This window comes from Oncorhynchus gorbuscha, linkage group LG13 (assembly GCF_021184085.1).
Source record: "Oncorhynchus gorbuscha isolate QuinsamMale2020 ecotype Even-year linkage group LG13, OgorEven_v1.0, whole genome shotgun sequence".
NCBI lineage: Eukaryota > Metazoa > Chordata > Actinopteri > Salmoniformes > Salmonidae > Oncorhynchus > Oncorhynchus gorbuscha.
In genome coordinates this window covers 24,598,240-24,620,300 of record NC_060185.1, presented here as the reverse complement: position 1 = coordinate 24,620,300, position 22,061 = coordinate 24,598,240, and the positions used below count along the sequence as shown (strand labels likewise).

Below are 22,061 nucleotides of genomic sequence, written 5' to 3'. Positions count from 1 at the left end.
CTTCTAAAGCCATGACATCATTTTCTGAAATTTTCCAAGCTGTTTAAAGGCACAGTAAATGTAGTGTATGTAAACTTCTGACCCACTGGAATTGTGATAGTGAATTATAAGTGAAATAATCTGCTTGTAAACAATTGTTGGAAAAATTACTTGTGTCATGTACAAAGTAGATGTCCTAAACAACTTGCCAAAACTATAGTTTGTTAACAAAAATGTGTGGAGTGGTTGAAAAACAAGTTAATGACTCCAACCTAAGTGTATGTAAACTTCTGACTTCAACTGTACATCTCAAATACCTTATTATTACCCATCCTGATGCCAAGTCACTTTACCCTGCCTTTATGTACCTCAAATACCCTATTCCTCCGCACAATGATCTGGTACTGGTCCTCCCTGTATTTCGCTCCACATTGACATGTTACTCCCTGTATAAAGCTCCACATTGACATGGTACTGGTATTCCTGTTTATACGCTCCACATTGATCTGGTACTCCCTGTATTATGCTGCACATTGATCTGGTACTGGTACTCCCTGTATTATGCTGCACATTGATCTGGTACTGGTACTCCCTGTATTATGCTGCACATTGATCTGGTACTGGTACTCCCTGTATTATGCTGCACATTGATCTGGTACTGGTACTCCCTGTATTATGCTGCACATTGACATGTTACTCCCTGTATTATGCTGCACATTGACATGTTACTCCCTGTATAAAGCTCCACATTGACATGTTACTCCCTGTATAAAGCTCCACATTGACATGTTACTCTCTGTATAAAGCTCCACATTGACATGGTATTCCTGTTTATACGCTCCACATTGACATGGTACTGGTATTCCTGTTTATACGCTCCACATTGATCTGGAACTCCCTGTATTATGCTGCACATTGATCTGGTACTCCCTGTATTATGCTGCACATTGATCTGGTACTCCCTGTATTATGCTGCACATTGATCTGGTACTCCCTGTATTATGCTGCACATTGATCTGGTACTCCCTGTATTATGCTGCACATTGATCTGGTACTCCCTGTATTATGCTGCACATTGATCTGGTACTCCCTGTATTATGCTGCACATTGATCTGGTACTGGTACTCCCTGTATATAGCTGCACATTGATCTGGTACTCCCTGTATATAGCTGCACATTGATCTGGTACTCCCTGTATTTAGCTGCACATTGATCTGGTACTGGTACTCCCTGTATCTAGCTCCACATTGATCTGGTACGGGTACTTCCTGTATACAGCTGCGCATTGATCTGGTACGGGTACTTCCTGTATACAGCTGCACATTGATCTGGTACTGGTACTTCCTGTATATAGCTCCACATTGATCTGGTACTGGTACTTCCTGTATATAGCTCCACATTGATCTGGTACTGCTACTTCCTGTATATAGCTCCACATTGATCTGGTACTGCTACTCCCTGTATATAGCTCCACATTGATCTGGTACTGGTACTCCCTGTATATAGCTCCACATTGATCTGGTACTGGTACTCCCTGTATTTAGCTGCACATTGATCTGAAACTCCCTGTATTTAGCTGCACATTAATCTGGAACTCCCTGTATTTAGCTGCACATCGATATGGTACTGGTACTCCCTGTATCTAGCTCCACATTGATCTGGTACTGGTACTCCCTGTATTATGCTGCACATTGATCTGGTACTGGTACTCCCTGCATTGATATAGCTGCACATTGATCTGGTACTGCTACTTCCTGTATATAGCTCCACATTGATCTGGTCTGGAACTCCCTGTATTTAGCTCCACATTGATCTGGTACTGGTACTCCTGTATATAGCTGCACATTGATCTGGTACTCCCTGTATATAGCTGCACATTGATCTGGTACTGGTACTCCCTGTATTTAGCTGCACATTGATCTGAAACTCCCTGTATTTAGCTGCACATTGATCTGGTACTCCCTGTATTATAGCTGCACATTCATCTGGTACTCCCTGTATTATGCTGCACATTCATCTGGTACTGGTACTCCCTGTATTATGCTGCACATTGATCTGGTACTGGTACTCCCTGTATATAGCTGCACATTGATCTGGTACTCCCTGTATTATGCTGCACATTGATCTGGTACTGGTACTCCCTGTATATAGCTGCACATTGATCTGGTACTCCCTGTATTATGCTGCACATTGATCTGGTACTCCCTGTATTATGCTGCACATTGATCTGGTACTCCCTGTATTATGCTGCACATTCATCTGGTACTTCCTGTATATAGCTGCACATTGATCTGGTACTGGTACTTCCTGTATATAGCTGCACATTGATCTGGTACTGGTACTTCCTGTATATAGCTGCACATTGATCTGGTACTCCCTGTATTATGCTGCACATTGATCTGGTACTGGTACTTCCTGTATATAGCTGCACATTGATCTGGTACTCCCTGTATTATGCTGCACATTGATCTGGTACTCCCTGTATATAGCTGCACATTGATCTGGTACTGGTACTCCCTGTATATAGCTGCACATCGATCTGGTACTCCCTGTATTTAGCTGCACATTCATCTGGTACTTCCTGTATTATGCTGCACATTGATCTGGTACTGGTACTTCCTGTATATAGCTGCACATTGATCTGGTACTGGTACTTCCTGTATATAGCTGCACATTGATCTGGTACTGGTACTTCCTGTATATAGCTGCACATTGATCTGGTACTGTATTATGCTGCACATTGATCTTCCTGTATATAGCTGCACATTGATCTGGTACTCCCTGTATTATGCTGCACATTGATCTGGTACTGGTACTCCCTGTATATAGCTGCACATTGATCTGGTACTCCCTGTATACAGCTCCACATTGATCTGGTACTGGTACTTCCTGTATACAGCTCCACATTGATCTGGTACTGGTACTTCCTGTATATAGCTCCACATTGATCTGGTACTGGTACTTCCTGTATACAGCTCCAATCTTCTGCATTTTATTCCTTGTTAGTTACCATTTAATTTTGCATGATTATTTTCTAAACTCTGCATTGTTGGGGAAGTTTCATAAGCAAGCATTTAATTGTAAAGTTCACACCAGTTTTATTTGGCATGTGTGATAAACTCAATTTGATTTAGTACCTGAAGTTAGGAGCTGAGGCCCACTCCAGAGCCAGACAGGCCAGGTCCACAGCTGCGTACACCAGCAGGAAGAAGATGGTTACAATGCTGGCGATGGTGTTCAACTTCCCTGTGAACAACACCAACTACAGATGGAGAAAAGGAGAGAGAAGAAATAGATTAGGGAGAGAGAGAGATGGAGGGGAGAAATAGTTTCTCATCTGACATCCACAACAAAGTCAGTGAGAGGGGCGGCAGGGTAGCCTAGTGGTTAGAGCATTGGACTAGTAACCGGAAGGTTGCAAGTTCAAACCCCCGAGCTGACAAAGTACAAATCTGTCGTTCTGCCCCTGAACAAGGCAGTTAACCCACTGTTCCTAGGCAGTCATTGAAAATAAGTATTTGTTCTTAACTGACTTGCCTGGTTAAATAAAGGTAAAAAAAAAAAAGTCAGTCTCCTCAGTTCTCCCCTTTAATAAGAGTATTAATTAGCTCTAAACTGAGCCCTCAGCCATAGGCCAGTATGGGCAACTTCTGGGCCTGCCACTGCATCATTGTCCTGTCCTGTCTCTGTGTCTGAGTGAGATCAGGTCAGTTGTCTTCGTGTTGCATGTCCAGTCCATATAAACCCATGGTAATCACCAAGCTCTTCTGAGAGGCTGAGTTATCACTAACATCACACATCCCTTTACAAAAGGTCAGACCACAAAGATAGAGGGGCTTCTAAATCAGTCCCAAGGTTTCTCTCTTCCTCAAATATCATCTGCATCACTTTGAATTGATGCATGACTTGGCTATAGAGACATCTCCCTTTTGGCCCAACACCTTTCACCTTCCTTCCTGATCTCCCTTCCTGACCTCCCTCGCTCCCTTCTCTCATCTGTGAGATTGTTTAACATTGAGTGAGATTAGAATCACACTTGTGTCATCAGTGAATCATTGAAATGGCAGAGAGAGAAAGAGCAAGCGGCAGAACAGAGGGGGAGGACTAGTTAATGAGCTCTGATACAGGCTAATGATTTCACTCTAATTACTCCCCCACTCCAGTGTAGAAGCGGAGCGAGGGATGAGAGAGGAAGACAAAGACCAGCCATTTAGACTTTAACACTGGCTTCTTGAAGAGTATCTGACTAGCCAGTCATTATCAGAGCTCTCTCTACCTCCATCTATTTTTTCTGTCTCTTTGTATCTTTACCCTGCCATCTCCTTTTCTCATTATGTCTTGGCCAATTCTCAGTACTCTCAAAGTACTTCCCTTCTCTCTCCCCATCTATCTTTTTCCATTTACCCTTCTCTCTACTATATCAATCTACCTTTTCCTTCATCTGACCTGATCAGAGATTATTGATCAGGTGAAATCAGAACTATTCTCTCCTCTGTGTCTTACCTGTACTAGTAACCAGGAGAGGACAGACACCCAGGGATTCCTGTTGGCCTACCTGGACTAGTAACCAGGAGAGGACAGACACCCAGGGATTCCTGTTGGCCTACCTGGACTAGTAACCAGGAGAGGACAGACACCCAGGGATTCCTATTGGCCTACCTGGACTAGGAACCAGGAGAGGAGGACAGACACCCAGGGATTCCTATTGGCCTACCTGGACTAGGAACCAGGAGAGGACAGACACCCAGGGATTCCTGTTGGCCTACCTGGACTAGTAACCAGGAGAGGAGGACAGACACCCAGGGATTCCTATTGGCCTACCTGGACTAGTAACCAGGAGAGGACAGACACCCAGGGATTCCTGTTGGCCTACCTGGACTAGTAACCAGGAGAGGACAGACACCCAGGGATTCCTATTGGCCTACCTGGACTAGGAACCAGGAGAGGAGGACAGACACCCAGGGATTCCTATTGGCCTACCTGGACTAGGAACCAGGAGAGGACAGACACCCAGGGATTCCTGTTGGCCTACCTGGACTAGTAACCAGGAGAGGAGGACAGACACCCAGGGATTCCTATTGGCCTACCTGGACTAGTAACCAGGAGAGGACAGACACCCAGGGATGCCTGTTGGCCTACCTGGACTAGTAACCAGGAGAGGACAGACACCCAGGGATTCCTGTTGGCCTACCTGGACTAGTAACCAGGAGAGGACAGACACCCAGGGATTCCTGTTGGCCTACCTGGACTAGTAACCAGGAGAGGACAGACACCCAGGGATTCCTATTGGCCTACCTGGACTAGGAACCAGGAGAGGACAGACACCCAGGGATTCCCATTGGCCTACCTGGACTAGGAACGAGGAGAGGACAGACACCCAGGGATTCCTATTGGCCTACCTGGACTAGGAACCAGGAGAGGACAGACACCCAGGGATTCCCATTGGCCTACCTGGACTAGGAACGAGGAGAGGACAGACACCCAGGGATTCCCATTGGCCTACCTGGACTAGGAACCAGGAGAGGAGGACAGACACCCAGGGGTTCCCATTGTGAGATGTCTTCTTAGCTGGAGACAACACCGTGCCTGCAGACGGGGGAGAGGCGTGAGCAAGCGAGAGAGAGAGAATACAGTTGTTTACATACACTTAGGTTGGAGTCCTTAAAACTAGTTTTTCAACCACTCCACAAATTTCTTGTTAACAAACATAGTTTTGGCAAGTAGGTTAGGACATCTACTTTGTGCATGACAAAAGTAATTTTTTCCAACAATTGTTTACAGAGAGATTATTTCACTTATAATTCACTGTATCACAATTCCAGTGGGTCAGAAGTTTACATACACTAAGTTGACTGTGCCTTTAAACAGCTTGGAAAATTCCAGAAAATGAAGTCATGGCTTTAGAAGCTTCTGATAGGCTAATTTACATTATTTGAGTCAATTGGAGGTGTACCTGTGGATGTATTTCAAGGCCTACCTTCAAACTCTGTGCCTTTTTTTCTTGAAATCATGGAAATATCAAAATACATTTCCAACTGCCTGAAGGTACCACGTTCACCCGTACAAATAATAGTATGCAAGTATAAACACCATGGGACCACGCAGCCGTCATACCACCAAGCTCAGGAAGGAGACGTGTTCTGTCTCCTAGAGATTAACGTACTTTGGTTCGAAAAGTGAAAATCAATCCCAAAACATCAGCAAAGGACCTTGTGAAGATGCTGGAGGAAACGGGTACAAAAGTACCTATATCTACAGTAAAAACGAGTCCTGTATAGACATAACCTGAAAGGCCGCTCAGCAAGGAAGAAGCCACTGCTCCAAAACTGCCATAAAAAAGCCAGACTACAGAGAGGAAAGATCGTACTTTTTGGAGAAATGTCCTCTGGTCTGATGAAACAAAAATAGAACTGTTTGGCCATAATGACCATAGTTATGTTTGGAAGAAAAAGGGGGAGGCTTGCAAGCAGAAGTACACTATCCAAACTGAAGCACGGGGGTGGCAGCATCATGTTGTGGGGGTGCTTTGCTGCAGGAGGGACTGGTGCACTTTACAAAACAGGTGAGGCAGGAAAATGATGTGGATATATTGAAGCAACATCTTAGGACATCAGTCAGGAAGTTAAAACTTGGTCGCAAATGGCTCTTTCAAATGGACAATGACCCCAAGCATACTTTCAAAGTTGTGGTAAAATGGCTTAATGACAACAAAGTCAAGGTATTGGAGTGGCCATCACAAAGCCCTGACTTCAAGCCTATAGAGAATGTGTGCGAGCAAGGAGGCCTACAAACCTGACTCAGTTACACCAGGAGGAATGGGCCAAAATTCACCCAGCTTATTGTCGGAACCTTGTGGAAGGCTACCCGAAACGTTTGACCCGTTAAACAATTTAAAGGCAATGCTTCCAAATACTAATTGAGTGTATGTAAACTTTTGACCCACGGGGAATGTGATGAAAGAAATCAAAGCTGAAATAAATCACTCTTCTATTATTCTGATATTTCACATTCTTAAAACAAAGTGGTGATCCTAACTGACCTAAGACAGGGAATTTTTACTAGGATTAAATGTCAGGAATTGTGAAAAACTGAGTTTAAATGTATTTGGTTAAGGTGTATGTAAACTTCCGAATTCAACTGTATGTGAGAGCAAGAGGGAGGAGGAGAAGGAGTAAGATGGCGGGAATTAACGTTTAGGACCACATTTCAGTTGATACATGAAATTAATTAAATTAGAGACTTTCAACTCAAATCAATGCAGCCAAGAAAAGGGAATGAGAGAGGGAGGGAGGAAGAGAAAAGGGAAAGAGAGGGAGAGAGGAAGAGAAAAGGGAAAGAGAGAGGGAGGGAGGAAGAGAAGGGGATGGAGGAGAGAGGGAGGGAGGAAGAGAAGGGGATGGAGGAGAGAGGGAGGAAAATAAAAAGGGGATGGAGGAGAGAGGGAGGAAAATAAAAGAGAAGGGGGTGGAGGAGAGAGGGAGGAAAATAAAAGAGAAGGGGATGGAGGAGAGAGGGAGGAAAATAAAAGAGAAGGGGAGAAAAAGGGAAGGTGAAGCGCAAAGACAAAGCAGATATTTTAAAACTGGGTGAGATGAAGAGGTGTGTTACACTATATTAGGGGATCCATTACCCAGTGGGTGTAGGACAGTGGCAAGCAGGTTGCACCATGAATGACACACACGATGAGAACTTTTAAGTTAAACACCTTTAACCATACAGTCACAAGGTAAAAAACAAAACCCATAAGCTAAAATAGATGTTTAACCCCTGAAAGGCATTGCTAGTGATCCTGAGCCACTGTCAGCATGGTTCAGTCTAGTTCATCTGTCCTGCTCCAGTTGCCCACTCTACAGGGGAAACCTGCTTAATACTGCTATTCATCCCCCATATCCACACACAACGCCAGTGAGAAGGGAGAGAGAAGAAGCTATAAAGATAAATATTAAGGGTGAGGTGGATCGTGAGAAAGAGGAGGACATAAGCGTACCCACCAAACAGGTCGTCCCGTGCCAGGGCGAAGAGGATGCGAGAGGCCCCTATCAGGTTACTCATGGCAGCAGACATGGTGGAGGAGTACACACCAATGGTCACCAATGGGTTCCACACATTAATGTCCCGCAGGAAACTGTAGTCCCTCTGGAGGAGAATACTGAGAGAGGATGAGAGAGAAATCCGATGATATACATTCATATGAAACCATCCCCTACTCCTTCCCTCCAACCATCTGTCTGTTTGTCTGTTTTTCTGTCTGTCTACTCCGTCTGTCCCCTCTGTCTGAAAATTAGGAAATGCCAATGATATTTGTGTGTGTGTGTTATTTGGTGTGTGAGTGTTGGTCTGCATTATTGTTTGTGTGCCGCAGTTAAACGTTTATGAACCATTGCTTTAAATCAGGCTCTGACATTCTTAATAATGATTCACTTTAAAATGTTACCATCCACCAGCAGCACACACACACACACACAGAGTAGTGAAAACACAAGTCATTTGAGTATGCACGTGTGTTGGTTGGACCAATGAAAGTTACTCTGGTGTGTGTGTGTGCTTACGTAATGGAGCTGGTCAATGCTATAGCCTGGTTATTAAATCCTGTGACCAGTGGCAAGTGCAGTATAAATCTGAACAAGCTTGACATTTTAAAACCTGCACTCCAAAACAAAGCCCTCATAAAGAGGTGGCAGCCATGCAGAGAGGGAGAGCAGAGGACAGAAGGCGAGTCACGCAGAGAGGGAGAGCGGAGGACAGAAGGCGAGTCACGCAGAGAGGGAGAGCGGAGGACAGAAGGCGAGTCACGCAGAGAGGGAGAGCGGAGGACAGAAGGCGAGTCACGCAGAGAGGGAGAGCGGAGGACAGAAGGCGAGTCACGCAGAGAGGGAGAGCGGAGGACAGAAGGCGAGTCACGCAGAGAGGGAGAGCGGAGGACAGAAGGCGAGTCACGCAGAGAGGGAGAGGACGGAGGACAGAGCGGAGGCGAGTCACGCAGAGAGGGAGAGCGGAGGACAGAAGGCGAGTCACGCAGAGAGGGAGAGCGGAGGACAGAAGGCGAGTCACGCAGAGAGGGAGAGCGGAGGACAGAAGGCGAGTCACGCAGAGAGGGAGAGCGGAGGACAGAGGCGAGTCACGCAGAGAGGGAGAGCGGAGGACAGAAGGCGAGTCACGCAGAGAGGGAGAGCGGAGGACAGAAGGCGAGTCACGCAGAGAGGGAGAGCGGAGGACAGAGGACAGAGAGGGAGAGCGGAGGACACGTCACGCAGAGAGGGAGAGCGGAGGACAGAAGGCGAGTCACGCAGAGAGGGAGAGCGGAGGACAGAAGGCGAGTCACGCAGAGAGGAGAGCGGAGGACAGAAGGCGAGTCACGCAGAGAGGGAGAGCGGAGGACAGAAGGCGAGTCACGCAGAGAGGGAGAGCGGAGGACAGAAGGCGAGTCACGCAGAGAGGGAGAGCGGAGGACAGAAGGCGAGTCACGCAGAGAGGGAGAGCGGAGGACAGAAGGCGAGTCACGCAGAGAGGGAGAGCGGAGGACAGAAGGCGAGTCACGCAGAGAGGGAGAGCGGAGGACAGAAGGCGAGTCACGCAGAGAGGGAGAGCGGAGGACAGAAGGCGAGTCACGCAGAGAGGGAGAGCGGAGGACAGAAGGCGAGTCACGCAGAGAGGGAGAGCGGAGGACAGAAGGCGAGTCACGCAGAGAGGGAGAGCGGAGGACAGAAGGCGAGTCACGCAGAGAGGGAGAGCGGAGGACAGAAGAGTCACGCAGAGAGGGAGAGCGGAGGACAGAAGGCGAGTCACGCAGAGAGGGAGAGCGGAGGACAGAAGGCGAGTCACACAGAGAGGGAGAGCAGAGGACAGAAGGCGAGTCACGCAGAGAAGGAGAGAAAGAGGGAGAGCGGAGGACAGAAGGCGAGTCACGCAGAGAGGGAGAGCGGAGGACAGAAGGCGAGTCACACAGAGAGGGAGAGCGAGAGGGAGAGCAGAGGACAGAAGGTGAGTCACGCAGAGAGGGAGAGCAGAGGACCGAAGGGGAGTCACGCAGAGAGGGAGAGCAGAGGACAGAAGGCGAGTCACGCAGAGAGGGAGAGAGAGAGGGAGAGCAGAGGACAGAAGGCGAGTCACGCAGAGAGGGAGTGCGGAGGACAGAAGGCGAGTCACGCAGAGAGGGAGAGCGGAGGACAGAAGGCGAGTCACGCAGAGAGGGAGAGCAGAGGACATAATGTGTGCGTGTGTACATTTTTGTACTTTTGATTTTTTTATTGACATGTCTGTGAAGGCTATGCATTTGTATAAACAGCCGTGTTTTTGAGTGTGCGTCCTGGTGTTCCCTCCATCCCATAATACAGATTATTGATCAGATCATGAAGCTAGAATGAGCTGTGCCATGGAAATAAAGATCAGAACGAAGTAAAGCACCTGACAGAAGGAAACCATTATTTTAGGAGGGGAGTGCAGCTAAATGAGAGCCTGGAGAGACTGGACGTTCATTCTCATTCCACACCTCATTTGTTGATCATCTCATCTGTTTATTCATACGTTAAAATTACTTTGCTATTTCTTTTAAATAAGCTTCAAACCCAACTTACAGGGGGAGGGAGGCAGAGAGAGAGCAACACAGACAGAGAGAGAGAGAGAAACAGGCTGAGGAGTATTAAATGGGATCAGCAGCTAACAGGGCCTGTAGATCTCCTCTCCACCCCTCCCTCCCTCTGCTACTCTCTCGCATTCAATCTACCTCTCTCTACCTCAGACTGTCTACTATACCCCTTTTCTTATATTACCTATTGTCCTGCTACATTCTCATTCCTTATACTATTGTTATGGTTGTTTTTCATTTCCTTATTAGGATCTCCATTAGCTGTTGCTTATGTAGCAGCTACCTTTTCCAGAGGTCATGGGCAACATAACATGAACCTCATTCTCTTCTCAATCTCTATCCCTGTGTGTTGACAGGGGGGGGGGGGACGAGAAAGATACAGAGAGATCAGAGACGGACAGAGACTGACAACGAGAGAGATCTGTGGTGGAGAGATAGCAAGCAAATAAAGAATGGATGGACAGAGAGAGCCAAGGACAGGCACTCTGCAGTGGGGTGATTGCAAGGGAACAGAGGTATGAGATGAAAGCAGAGGAGGGCAGACAGACTGAGAATGTTGGACTTGTTGCCTCAATGTCTGGACAAGAAACTAGCACTACGAGCCAGCGAGTGTGGGGGGGGGACATGAGAGAGAATTAAACAGCCCCAGGGGACGCTAGGGAGGAGACAAGATGCTCAAGGGAGAACGGGAGAGAGTGAAAAACAGTACCACATTCTCTCACACAAATAAAAGTCACATGGGGGGGCTGAAAAACAGAAGAAAAAGCTAAGAGATGGAGAGCCTTGTGGGACTGCACAGCTTCCACACACACACCAGGCTGCATGTTGAAGATAGCAGAACAAAAGAGGGAGGCAGATTTAAATTAATATAATTATTCAGCCAGTAATAAATACATAAGCTTCTATAGCAGGATGGGATTAGCCAACAGGTCACTGATGCACAATACACAGAGGTGTACACACACACACACACAACCAGATACACACATGCACCACACCTGCATATATACACTCTAATGTCACTCATCCATAGAGGGAAGATAAAGACACACACACAACCACACTCTGTATTTAGTCATCCAGAGAATTAATGCACACACACACACCCCAAAGAAAGAGACTAAAATACACACAGATCATTCAGGTCTCAGTCCCTAAACAAGATACAGACACACTCACTGTAAGCTTACTGTATGTTGGGGGATTGGGCTGGAAAGTTGACAATGGGCTATCTGTCACCACTCCCTACCCTGTTACACTGGGTTAATATACTTCTCGTAGCTGGACAGGAAATCATCTTTTACATTGGGCTCCTATGCACCTTCCCAGAACCATCTAGAACACATACACACTAGAACTGTACACCTGTAACCTATTCAGGTATGCATCAGATGTCATTCTCCCAAAAGGCAGCACTATTGTAGATCTGAACAGCCATTCTTAAATCTCCCTGACATTTATGTTAAGTGAACACAGTGCCTTTTACCAAGAATGCAGAGTAACTAGCTGAAGAGGGGAGCAATTTACTGGCTTTATTCAAAGTTTACACCATTTCTGTAAGGTTGCATCCAAACAGGTAGCCCAAATCTGATATTTTTCGACCAACCAGATCAGCTCTGAAAAAATCTAATTTGATGTGAAAACCCAATAATGTGATTGGTCAAAATATCAATTAGTGGGGGGAAAAAAACAGTATTGCGCTGCCTGTGTAAACGCTACCTAAGAAACCCCTCAATGTCAGAGTGAAATACAAAGGGAGCTCCTCATGTGAGATGGTGTGACCTCCACCTGTTGGGTACTTCTGGGTACTGCTACCAAGTTAATTTTTTGGACCAAAAAAAAGGGGGAATAACATCCAACTCAAAAAGCTTCTATTTGTCCCCCCCCCCCAGTGAAAATCACTTACCCAGACCATGATAGACATTCAACTGCTTTCCCTTCAACGAGGCTTTGTTGCAATAGCAATGCAGAGATTGCCCGTGGTGAAGGGGGGGTCCAGTGTTTGGCATTTAATAATGTCACTTTGACTGATGGCTTTAATGCACATTCTCCCCATTTAATCTGAGTAATCCATTTAGTCTGTCTCTTAATGACACACTGGTGACACATTGACTTTAAAAGTACAGAAAGTTCTCTTTAGTTTGGTGACAGATGTAACAATCCGTGACTAGCGCCAGGAGTTCTTCTGAATAGTGACTTGGAAAAAAAACTCTGGCCCCTTTTTCTGCAGCCTTACAACTGACAACCAATTGTAACCTTCAACTAAAGGAAATGTGGCCTATTGTTGAAAGACAACCTGTGACCTACCTTGTGACAAGGGTGTAACTGTTTCATAATGTAAATGGGCATTTATGAGAGTTTACCTCTAGTCAAGAATGTCATACACGCCTTTTAAGTAAATTAGGCTACAATCAATGTGGAATTCCATGGCCACAAATAACAAGTTTATGATTCCAGTAACATGCATGATGAAATGGTGACTTTACCCCTGGCCAAGTTATCATTATCTCTTCCACGGGTCACTGTACTCTTCCACGGGTCACTGTACTCTTCCACGGGTCACTGTACTCTTCCACGGGTCACTGTACTCTTCCACGGGTCACTGTACTCTATGTACAACTGGAGCAGCAGTCCGTGTGTTTTCACATGTACAGAAACTACTAAGACAGTTCAGGATAAGGTTTAGATATGGTTGACACACCATCAGGTACCATAAAAGGACCTTGGAGGCAGTATCATTCATAAACCCTGTACATTTCCTCCATTCAGTCCGACTATCGAAGACCAATAACGTCACACTCCACTGCATGCCGGGCCCTGTCCAACAGCAATAAAGCAACACTAAACCAACAGCAGATAAGGACACAGCTAGATAACAACTGAACACACCGAAGGAGGAAATGCATTCTTGTTATCCTTTGTTCATATCCTGAAGTATGGATTGAAATGGACTCAATTTCCTCAGTGTAAAAAAGAATGTATGTGTGCATGCGAGAGAGGTACTGACCGGTCCTGAATGCCACTTTTCATGATCTAGATTGTGTAGAAATCAACCACCTATGACTTCATGATCCAGTGTGTCTGATCAACGACTACATTATCCATCAACGACCACGTTTACATGCGCAAAGTATTCCACGCAGTAGCTCATAAGGTCTTATTCGGGATAAGCTGTTTACATGCACCTTTGATATCCCGCTCACGAGTATCCTATATCCATGAATAAAGGGAATATTCCTCATTTAAGTTCATATGGGTTAAATGGAAAAGTAACAGAAATCTGGACACTGACTATTAGACCTAACCTCTCACATGTAGAGGAATATCATATGAACTCCTACAGAATTAACCATTTCTTGTAGTTGGCTTAAAATGAGATAACATGGGTTACATTCGTGTCTCGGGAACAGGAGTGGAGAAAAAGGATTTTGGTCTTTCAGCAGCTCCAGAAAATGCAAAGGCACATGTAACTTATATATTTTACACTAACGTAAGCAGACAGTATTTCTACCACATATAATATGCACCCAAGGCAAACTGAAGTTTTATCAGAAATGCTTTTCTCAGCTTTTCATTTCCTTAAAAACTGGCCAAACGGATGACATTTGGACATTTTGCACAGGGATAATCTTTTCACTTTTGTGGTGTTTCCTCCACGGTCCCTAACCAAACAGAGAACTTTACCGGTGTTACCTACATTACTATTTTCATTCATTCTATTGAATGCAAGACATTCTGGTTAGCACTACTTTAGTGAGAAGCTGCATGTATCTAATTAGAGTTGATAAACGGCCTACTAAATGCTGGAAATTATAAGCAGAAATGTATCTAAATTAGGGGTGGAAGTAGCCGAAGCCACTAGGCTATACGGTCCAGTAGGCTACGGTGTATCGGCAAAATAATTCCATAATTTATGGTGGATGGAAATGCGCAGGTATAGCCTACTTAAAAATCTTAAGTGATTTGTTTGATAATCAGATGAAAACATCAACACCCATGATATTCAATACTGACCCTGAGCAGACTGCAAAAACAGTAAACTAGATGAGATGTTTATGTTATTTATTCATCTGTTATTTTACCAGGTTAAGTTGACTGAGAACACGTTCTCATTTACATTTAAGTCATTTAGCAGACACTCTTATCCAGAGCGACTTACACAGCAACGACCTGGGGAATTAGTTACAGGGGAAAGGAGGGGGATTAATGAGCCAATTGTAAACTGGGGATTATTAGGTGACCGTGATGGTTTGAGGGCCAGATTGGGAATTTAGCTAGGACACCGGGGTTAACACCCCTACTCTTACGATAAGTGCCATGGGATCTTTAATGACCTCCGAGAGTCAGGACACCCATTTAACGTCCCATCTGAAAGACGCCCCAATCACTGCCCTGTGTAGGGTGCCATTGGGATATTTTTTAAGACCAGAGGAAAGAGTGCCTCCTACTGGCACTCCAACACTACTTCCAACAGCATCTGGTCTCCCATCCAGGGACTGACCAGGACCAACCCTGCTTACCTTCAGAAGCAAGCCAGCAGTGGTATGCAGGGTGGTATGCCGCTGGCATACATGCCACAGTATCCCATCTAAGATCAGCATTTCCCAGGCATCCTATCCGGGTTTCTCATAATCGCAATACAAGCTTTTTCGGGTTATTATAAATGGGATATGATGTTAATATGCATCTACTCAAAAACAATACTTGAGTATCCCGAATAATAACAGGATTTTGGTGGGCATGTGAACACTGTCAATGAGTCAGCATATTTCACTTCCCTTTCTATCTGCCAATGTCTGATCTACTGAGGGGGAGAGGGCGAAACAGGCAGATGGGAGGACAGGGAGGAGTATAATTGATGGCTGTATTGATTTCCAATGCATCTTTAAAGGGCCTTTTATGTCACTAGCACTTTGGCAACACTTGTGTTAGTGCCACATCAATACTGCACACTGGCACTGAGCTAGAGACGGGAGAGGGAGTGAGAAAAAGTGTGTCGGAGATAGAATTGTAAATGAGAGTATGTGTGTCTTTCATTGAGTGCAAATGTTTTTGTGTGTTTGTGTGTGCCTATATCTGTATGTTCACATACGTGTTACAGGTGTGGTTATCTACATAGATTACGCCCAAACTAGTGTGTTTGTGTGTGTGACTGACCGGTCACAGGAGCAGGCCACCATCAGACTGAGGAGATTGTAGATGATGAAGGTGAAGATGACAGCTGTGATGGTTCCTCGAGGGATAGAGTAGCTAGGGTTCTTTAGGTCACCTGGGACACAGCACAACACCAGGTTAGACACAACACAGACAATCACACATTCCTGACCGACTCCTTTGATCAGAAAACTATTTATTACCTGACATGTTGGATCCGGCCATGATGCCTGTGCAACCGTTAAACATGACCGCAAACACCGTGGCAAAGGACATCATGGTTCCTGTTGTGTAGTCCACAGCATAGTCAGCTAGGGGAGGGTTAGATATAAATTAAATCAGCTTCATGTTCAAATCCTCCCCAAATTCAGATAATGAACAACAAAAATGGAATCGATTAACATGCATGCCTCTTGGAAGACTCTAAGGAAGACTTAGAATTCAAAAAGGACAGCAATACTTCATCTTGCCATGTCAAGTTCAGATATAGCTTGTTACAGTTGAAGTCAGAAGTATACATACATTTAGGTTGGAGTCATTAAAACGTGTTGTTTTACCACTCCACAAATTTCTTGTTAACAAACTAGTTTTGAAAGTCGTTTAGGAGATCTACTTTGTGCATGACACAGGTCATTTTTCCAACAATTGTTTACAGACAGATTATTTAACTTATAATTCATTGTGTCACAATTCCAGTGGGTCAGAAGTTTACATACACTAAATAGACTGTGCCTTTAAACAGCTTAGAAAATTATGTCATGGTTTTAGAAGCTTTTGGTAGGCTAATTGACATTGGAGGTGTCAATTGGAGGTGTACCTGTGGATGTATTTCAAGGCCTACCTTTAAACTCAGTGCCTCTTTGCTTGACATCATGGGAAAAATCAAAAGAAATCAGCCAAGACCTCAGAGAAAAAAACAAGAAAAAAAAATCTAGACCTCCACAAGTCTGGTTCATCCTTGGGAGCAATTTCCAAACGCCTGAAGGTACCACGTTTATCTGTACAAACAATAGCACGCAAGTATAAACACCATGGGACCACGCAGCCGTCATACCACTCAGGAAGGAGACACGTTCTGTCTCGTAGAGATTAACGTATTTTGGTGCGAAAACTGAAAATCAATCCCAGAACAACAGCAAAAGACCTTGTGAAGATGCTGAAGGAAACAGGTACAAAAGTATCTATATCCACAGTAAAACGAGTCCTATATCGACATAACCTGAAAAGGCAGCTCAGCAAGGAAGAAGTCACTGTTCCAAAACTGCCATTAAAAAAAGCCAGACTACGGTTTGCAACTGCACATGGGGACAAAGATCATACTTTTTGGAGAAAAGTCCTCTGGTCTGATGAAACAAAAATCGACCTGTTTGGCCATAATGACAGTTGTCATGTTTGGAGGAAAAAGGGGGAGGCTTGCAAGCCGAAGAACACCATCCCAACCGTGATGAACGGGGGTGGCAGCATCATGTTGTGGGGGTGCTTTGCTGCAGGAGGGACTGGTGCACTTCACAAAAGATATGGCATCATCAAGAGGAGGAAAATTATATTGATATATTGAAGCAACATCTCAAGACATCAGTCAAGAAGTTAAAGCTTGGTCACAAATGAGTCTTCCAAATGGAAAATGAAAGCATACTTCCAAAGTTGTGGCAAAATGGCTTAAGGACAACAAAGTCAAGGTATTGGAGTGGCCATCAAAGCCCTGACCTCAATCCCATAGAAAATGTGTGGGCAGAACTGAAAAAGCTTGTGCGAGCTAGGGGGCCTACAAGCCTGACTCAGTTACACCAGCTCTGTCAGGAGAAATGGGCCAACATTCACCTAACTTATTGTGGGAAGCTTGTGGAAGGCTCCAAAACGTTTGACCCAAGTTAAACAATTTAAAAGGCAATGTTGCCAACTACTAATTGAGTTCATGTAAAAACTTCTGGTCCACTAGGAATGTGATGAAAGAAATAAAAGCTGAAATGAAATTATTCTACTATTATTCTGACATTTCACATTCTTAAAATAAAAGTGGTGATCCTAACTGACCGGAGGACAGGGTATTTTTGAGTTTAAAGGTATTTGGCTAAGGTGTATATACATTTCTGACTTCAACTGTATGAAGCTATTGACTTCTAACCTACTTCCTTGTTATTGGAGGGAAAGCTTTTTTAAATTTTATTTATTTCACCTTTATTTAACCAGGTAGGCAAGTTGAGAACAAGTTCTCATTTACAATTGCGACCTGGCCAAGATAAAGCAAAGCAGTTCGACAGATACAACAACACAGAGTTACACATGGAGTAAAACAAACATACAGTCAATAATACAGTATAAACAAGTCTATATACAATGAGAGCAAATGAGGTGAGAAGGAAGGTAAAGGCAAAAAAGGCCATGGTGGCAAAGTAAATACAATATAGCAAGTAAAACACTGGAATGGTAGTTTTGCAATGGAAGAATGTGCAAAGTAGACATAAGAATAATGGGGTGCAAAGGAGCAAAATAAATAAATAAAATACAGTTGGGAAAGAGGTAGTTGTTTGGGCTAAATTATAGGTGGGCTATGTACAGGTGCAGTAATCTGTAAGATGCGCTGACAGTTGGTGCTTAAAGCTAGTGAGGGAGATAAGTGTTTCCAGTTTCAGAGATTTTTGCAGTTCGTTCCAGTCACTGGCAGCAGAGAACTGGAAGGAGAGGCGGCCAAAGAAAGAATTGGTTTTGGGGGTGACCAGAGAGATATACCTGCTGGAGCGTGTGCTACAGGTGGGAGATGCTATGGTGACCAGCGAGCTGAGATAAGGGGGGACTTTACCTAGCAGGGTCTTTTAGATGACATGGAGCCAGTGGGTTTGGCGACGAGTATGAAGCGAGGGCCAGCCAACGAGAGCGTACAGGTCACAATGGTGGGTAGTATATGGGGCTTTGGTGACAAAACGGATTGCACTGTGATAGACTGCATCCAATTTGTTGAGTAGGGTATTGGAGGCTATTTTGTAAATGACATCGCCAAAGTCGAGGATTGGTAGGATGGTCAGTTTTACAAGGGTATGTTTGGCAGCATGAGTGAAGGATGCTTTGTTGCGAGATAGGAAGCCAATTCTAGATTTAACTTTGGATTGGAGATGTTTGATATGGGTCTGGAAGGAGAGTTTACAGTCTAACCAGACACCTAAGTATTTGTAGTTGTCCACGTATTCTAAGTCAGAGCCGTCCAGAGTAGTGATGTTGGACAGGCGGGTAGGTGCAGGTAGCGATCGGTTGAAGAGCATGGATTTAGTTTTACTTGTATTTAAGAGCAATTGGAGGCCACGGAAGGAGAGTTGTATGGCATTGAAGCTTGCCTGGAGGGTTGTTAACACAGTGTCCAAAGAAGGGCCGGAAGTATACAGAATGGTGTCGTCTGCGTAGAGGTGGATCAGGGACTCACCAGCAGCAAGAGCGACCTCATTGATGTATACAGAGAAGAGAGTCGGTCCAAGAATTGAACCCTGTGGCACCCCCATAGAGACTGCCAGAGGTCCGGACAGCAGACCCTCCGATTTGACACACTGAACTCTATCAGAGAAGTAGTTGGTGAACCAGGCGAGGCAATCATTTGAGAAACCAAGGCTGTCGAGTCTGCCGATGAGGATGTGGTGGTTGACAGAATCGAAAGCCTTGGCCAGATCAATGAATACGGCTGCACAGTAATGTTTCTTATCGATGGCGGTTAAGATATCGTTTAGGACCTTGAGCGTGGCTGAGGTGCACCCATGACCAGCTCTGAAACCAGATTGCATAGCAGAGAAGGTATGGTTAGATTCGAAATGTCAGTAATCTATTTGTTGACTTGGCTTTCGAAGACCTTAGAAAGGCATGGTAGGATAGATATAGGTCTGTAGCAGTTTGGGTCAAGAGTGTACCCCCCTTTGAAGAGGGGGATGACCGCAGCTGCTTTCCAATCTTTGGGAATCTCAGACGACACGAAAGAGAGGTTGAACAGGCTAGTAATAGGGGTGGCAACAATTTCGGCAGATAATTTTAGAAAGGGTCCAGATTGTCTAGCCCGGCTGATTTGTAGGGGTCCAGATTTTTCAGCTCTTTCAGAACATCAGCAGAATGGATTTGGGAGAAGGAGAAATGGGGAAGGCTTGGGCGAGTTGCTGTTGGGGGTGCAGTGCTGTTGACCGGGGTAGGAGTAGCCAGGTGGAAAGCATGGCCAGCCGTAGAAAAATGCTTATTGAAATTCTCAATTATGGTGGATTTATCAGTGGTGACAGTGTTTCCTATCTTCAGTGCAGTGGGCAGCTGGGAGGAGGTGTTCTTATTCTCCATGGACTTTACAGTGTCCCAGAACTTTTTTGAGTTTGTGTTGCAGGAAGCAAATTTCTGCTTGAAAAAGCTAGCCTTGGCTTTTCTAACTGCCTGTGTATAACGGTTTCTAGCTTCCCTGAATAGCTGCATATCACGGGGGCTGTTCGAGGCAAAAAAAAGTGTGAAGTGTGTCAATGTGTGATTTTATTGACAACAAGGTCTTCGAAGGCGAAGGTTGATTTCCACCCTAAATATAAATCCTTCAGCTCAGTAGTCAGGTTGGTACGTTACGGTGGAAATGGGGAGCCAAAGGATATTTACGAGACCCACTAATTACAACTAAATAATCAATTACCTTTTTCACTGCCAGCAACCCTGGTAAAAATTCAGTAAATCAAGAGGCTAAGGCTATAAATGGTGCGTGTGTGTGTGTGTGTGTGTGTGTGATAAACCAGTAAATTCTGCCACCATAAAGTATGCATAACTGACATGAGACTTCACTCACCTTAATAATTATTTGCAATATTCATTCCTTAAAGATGCATTATGCATAAATTGTTCCACCATTTCCTAGTTGCTAAAATTGTAATAGTTAGCCTTATTTCAATTTATGTGAGAAAACAAGCAAGAAGTGTTGAGAATTTGTAAGTCGCTCTCCAATTTGTAAGTCGCTCTGGATAAGAGCGTCTGCTAAATGACTTAAATGTAAATGTAAATGTAATTTTGTACAAATTTAAACAGCTGTGAAATATATTTTCCATAACCAAAAATATTTTATTTTCAGCTGTTTGAAGCTGGTGCACAAAACCAAATGTAAAAGATGCAAAAACTAAACTCAAGAACAGGAAGCATAGCTCGCACAGATCAGATCTACTGCTTTTTAGATTTGCTTTCAAGGAGAAAGAAATGTATGTTATAGAGCTTTCAATGTGAATTTGGTAGTGGCGCCCAAAAAGTGATATATTGCAGCCTTAAATCAAGAGAAATTCTATTTAGAATGACACATACAGTGCATTAAGCAAACACGTGTATGTTGGGAAGTAGCACACAGCCCTTACCATCCAGGTTGCCCAGCAGTGTGTCCAGTTTAAAGCCGGTAAAGTTGGCCACGTTGGGTGGCTGTGGCCCTGTTTTGTTGTGGACGGGCAGGGCGGCAGGCAGGAGGATGGTACGCGGGCGCATGGCGAAGAAGCTGATAAAGACGCTGGCCAGCACCATCATGACCACCAGGAAGATGATGAAGGAGGCCTTGGCATAGATCTCTGCCCCCACCAGACACACAAGCAGGCAGAGGAGGAGGATGCCGGTGGCATAGAGCAACGACCACCAATACCCAGCTGGCAACACCTGGAGGGAACCCGCTGGGCTCACCCCATCTGGAGTGGGAAGGAAGAGATGGTGGTGAGTAGGTTAATGAGAGAGTGAAGGAATGAGGGGGAAAGGGTGAAAGCTGAAACAGACCATGAAAGGTCAAAGGGTGGGAATCCAATTCAGTTTGATTTAAATGTATTCAGTTTAATTCAATGAGCATTAACATGGGCATGCAATGCATTAGTAGCCATTGTGAAATCAGATTAGTTTTAGATCAAATACAAAAATACTAGAAAACTAGTCTCAATGTAAACATAGCGCAGGCTGGCATTTATTGGGATGGCTCATGTACTGGAGGCAGCACTGCAGGGCAGTCACTAGCTGTCACAGCCAAAAAGTAATAAAATCAGATTTTAAACCACACCACACTTCCAACATTATGCCTAACCTTAAATTAATTTCATACATTTTTACAATATATAGCCAATCTTGACTTGACCGCTGGCCCATCTTGTGGAAATCGCACAGCTCTGCCTCCAGGACAAGATCTATCCCAAAAAACATTGACCTTCAATCAAAGCAGGAAAAGGGAGAGAGTATGGCTGTATACCTTCTGGAAGCCCAAAAGTTGCTACTATGGCCTCAACCAGACCCAGTATATAGAGGGCACTGCTACACACATTAGCCAGGAAGAACATAACACCTAGACTGCCCCCAAACTCTGGCCCCAATGCACGACTTATCATGTCTA

General features: G+C 44.7%; 1 protein-coding gene across 1 annotated transcript in view; it reads right to left on the bottom strand.

Moving 5' to 3' along the window:
• LOC123992606 (solute carrier family 12 member 9-like) overlaps nt 1-22,061 on the bottom strand; it is a 59,934-nt gene that overhangs the window by 23,786 nt on the left and 14,087 nt on the right. The window contains exons 3-9 of the mRNA XM_046293881.1: nt 21,921-22,058; nt 21,058-21,375; nt 15,922-16,029; nt 15,722-15,833; nt 7,971-8,128; nt 5,483-5,565; nt 3,117-3,241 (exon numbers count right to left, since the gene is read on the bottom strand). Of these exons, the coding sequence (XP_046149837.1) occupies nt 3,117-3,241; nt 5,483-5,565; nt 7,971-8,128; nt 15,722-15,833; nt 15,922-16,029; nt 21,058-21,375; nt 21,921-22,058 (1,042 nt within the window). The remainder of the gene's footprint in view (nt 1-3,116; nt 3,242-5,482; nt 5,566-7,970; nt 8,129-15,721; nt 15,834-15,921; nt 16,030-21,057; nt 21,376-21,920; nt 22,059-22,061) is intronic.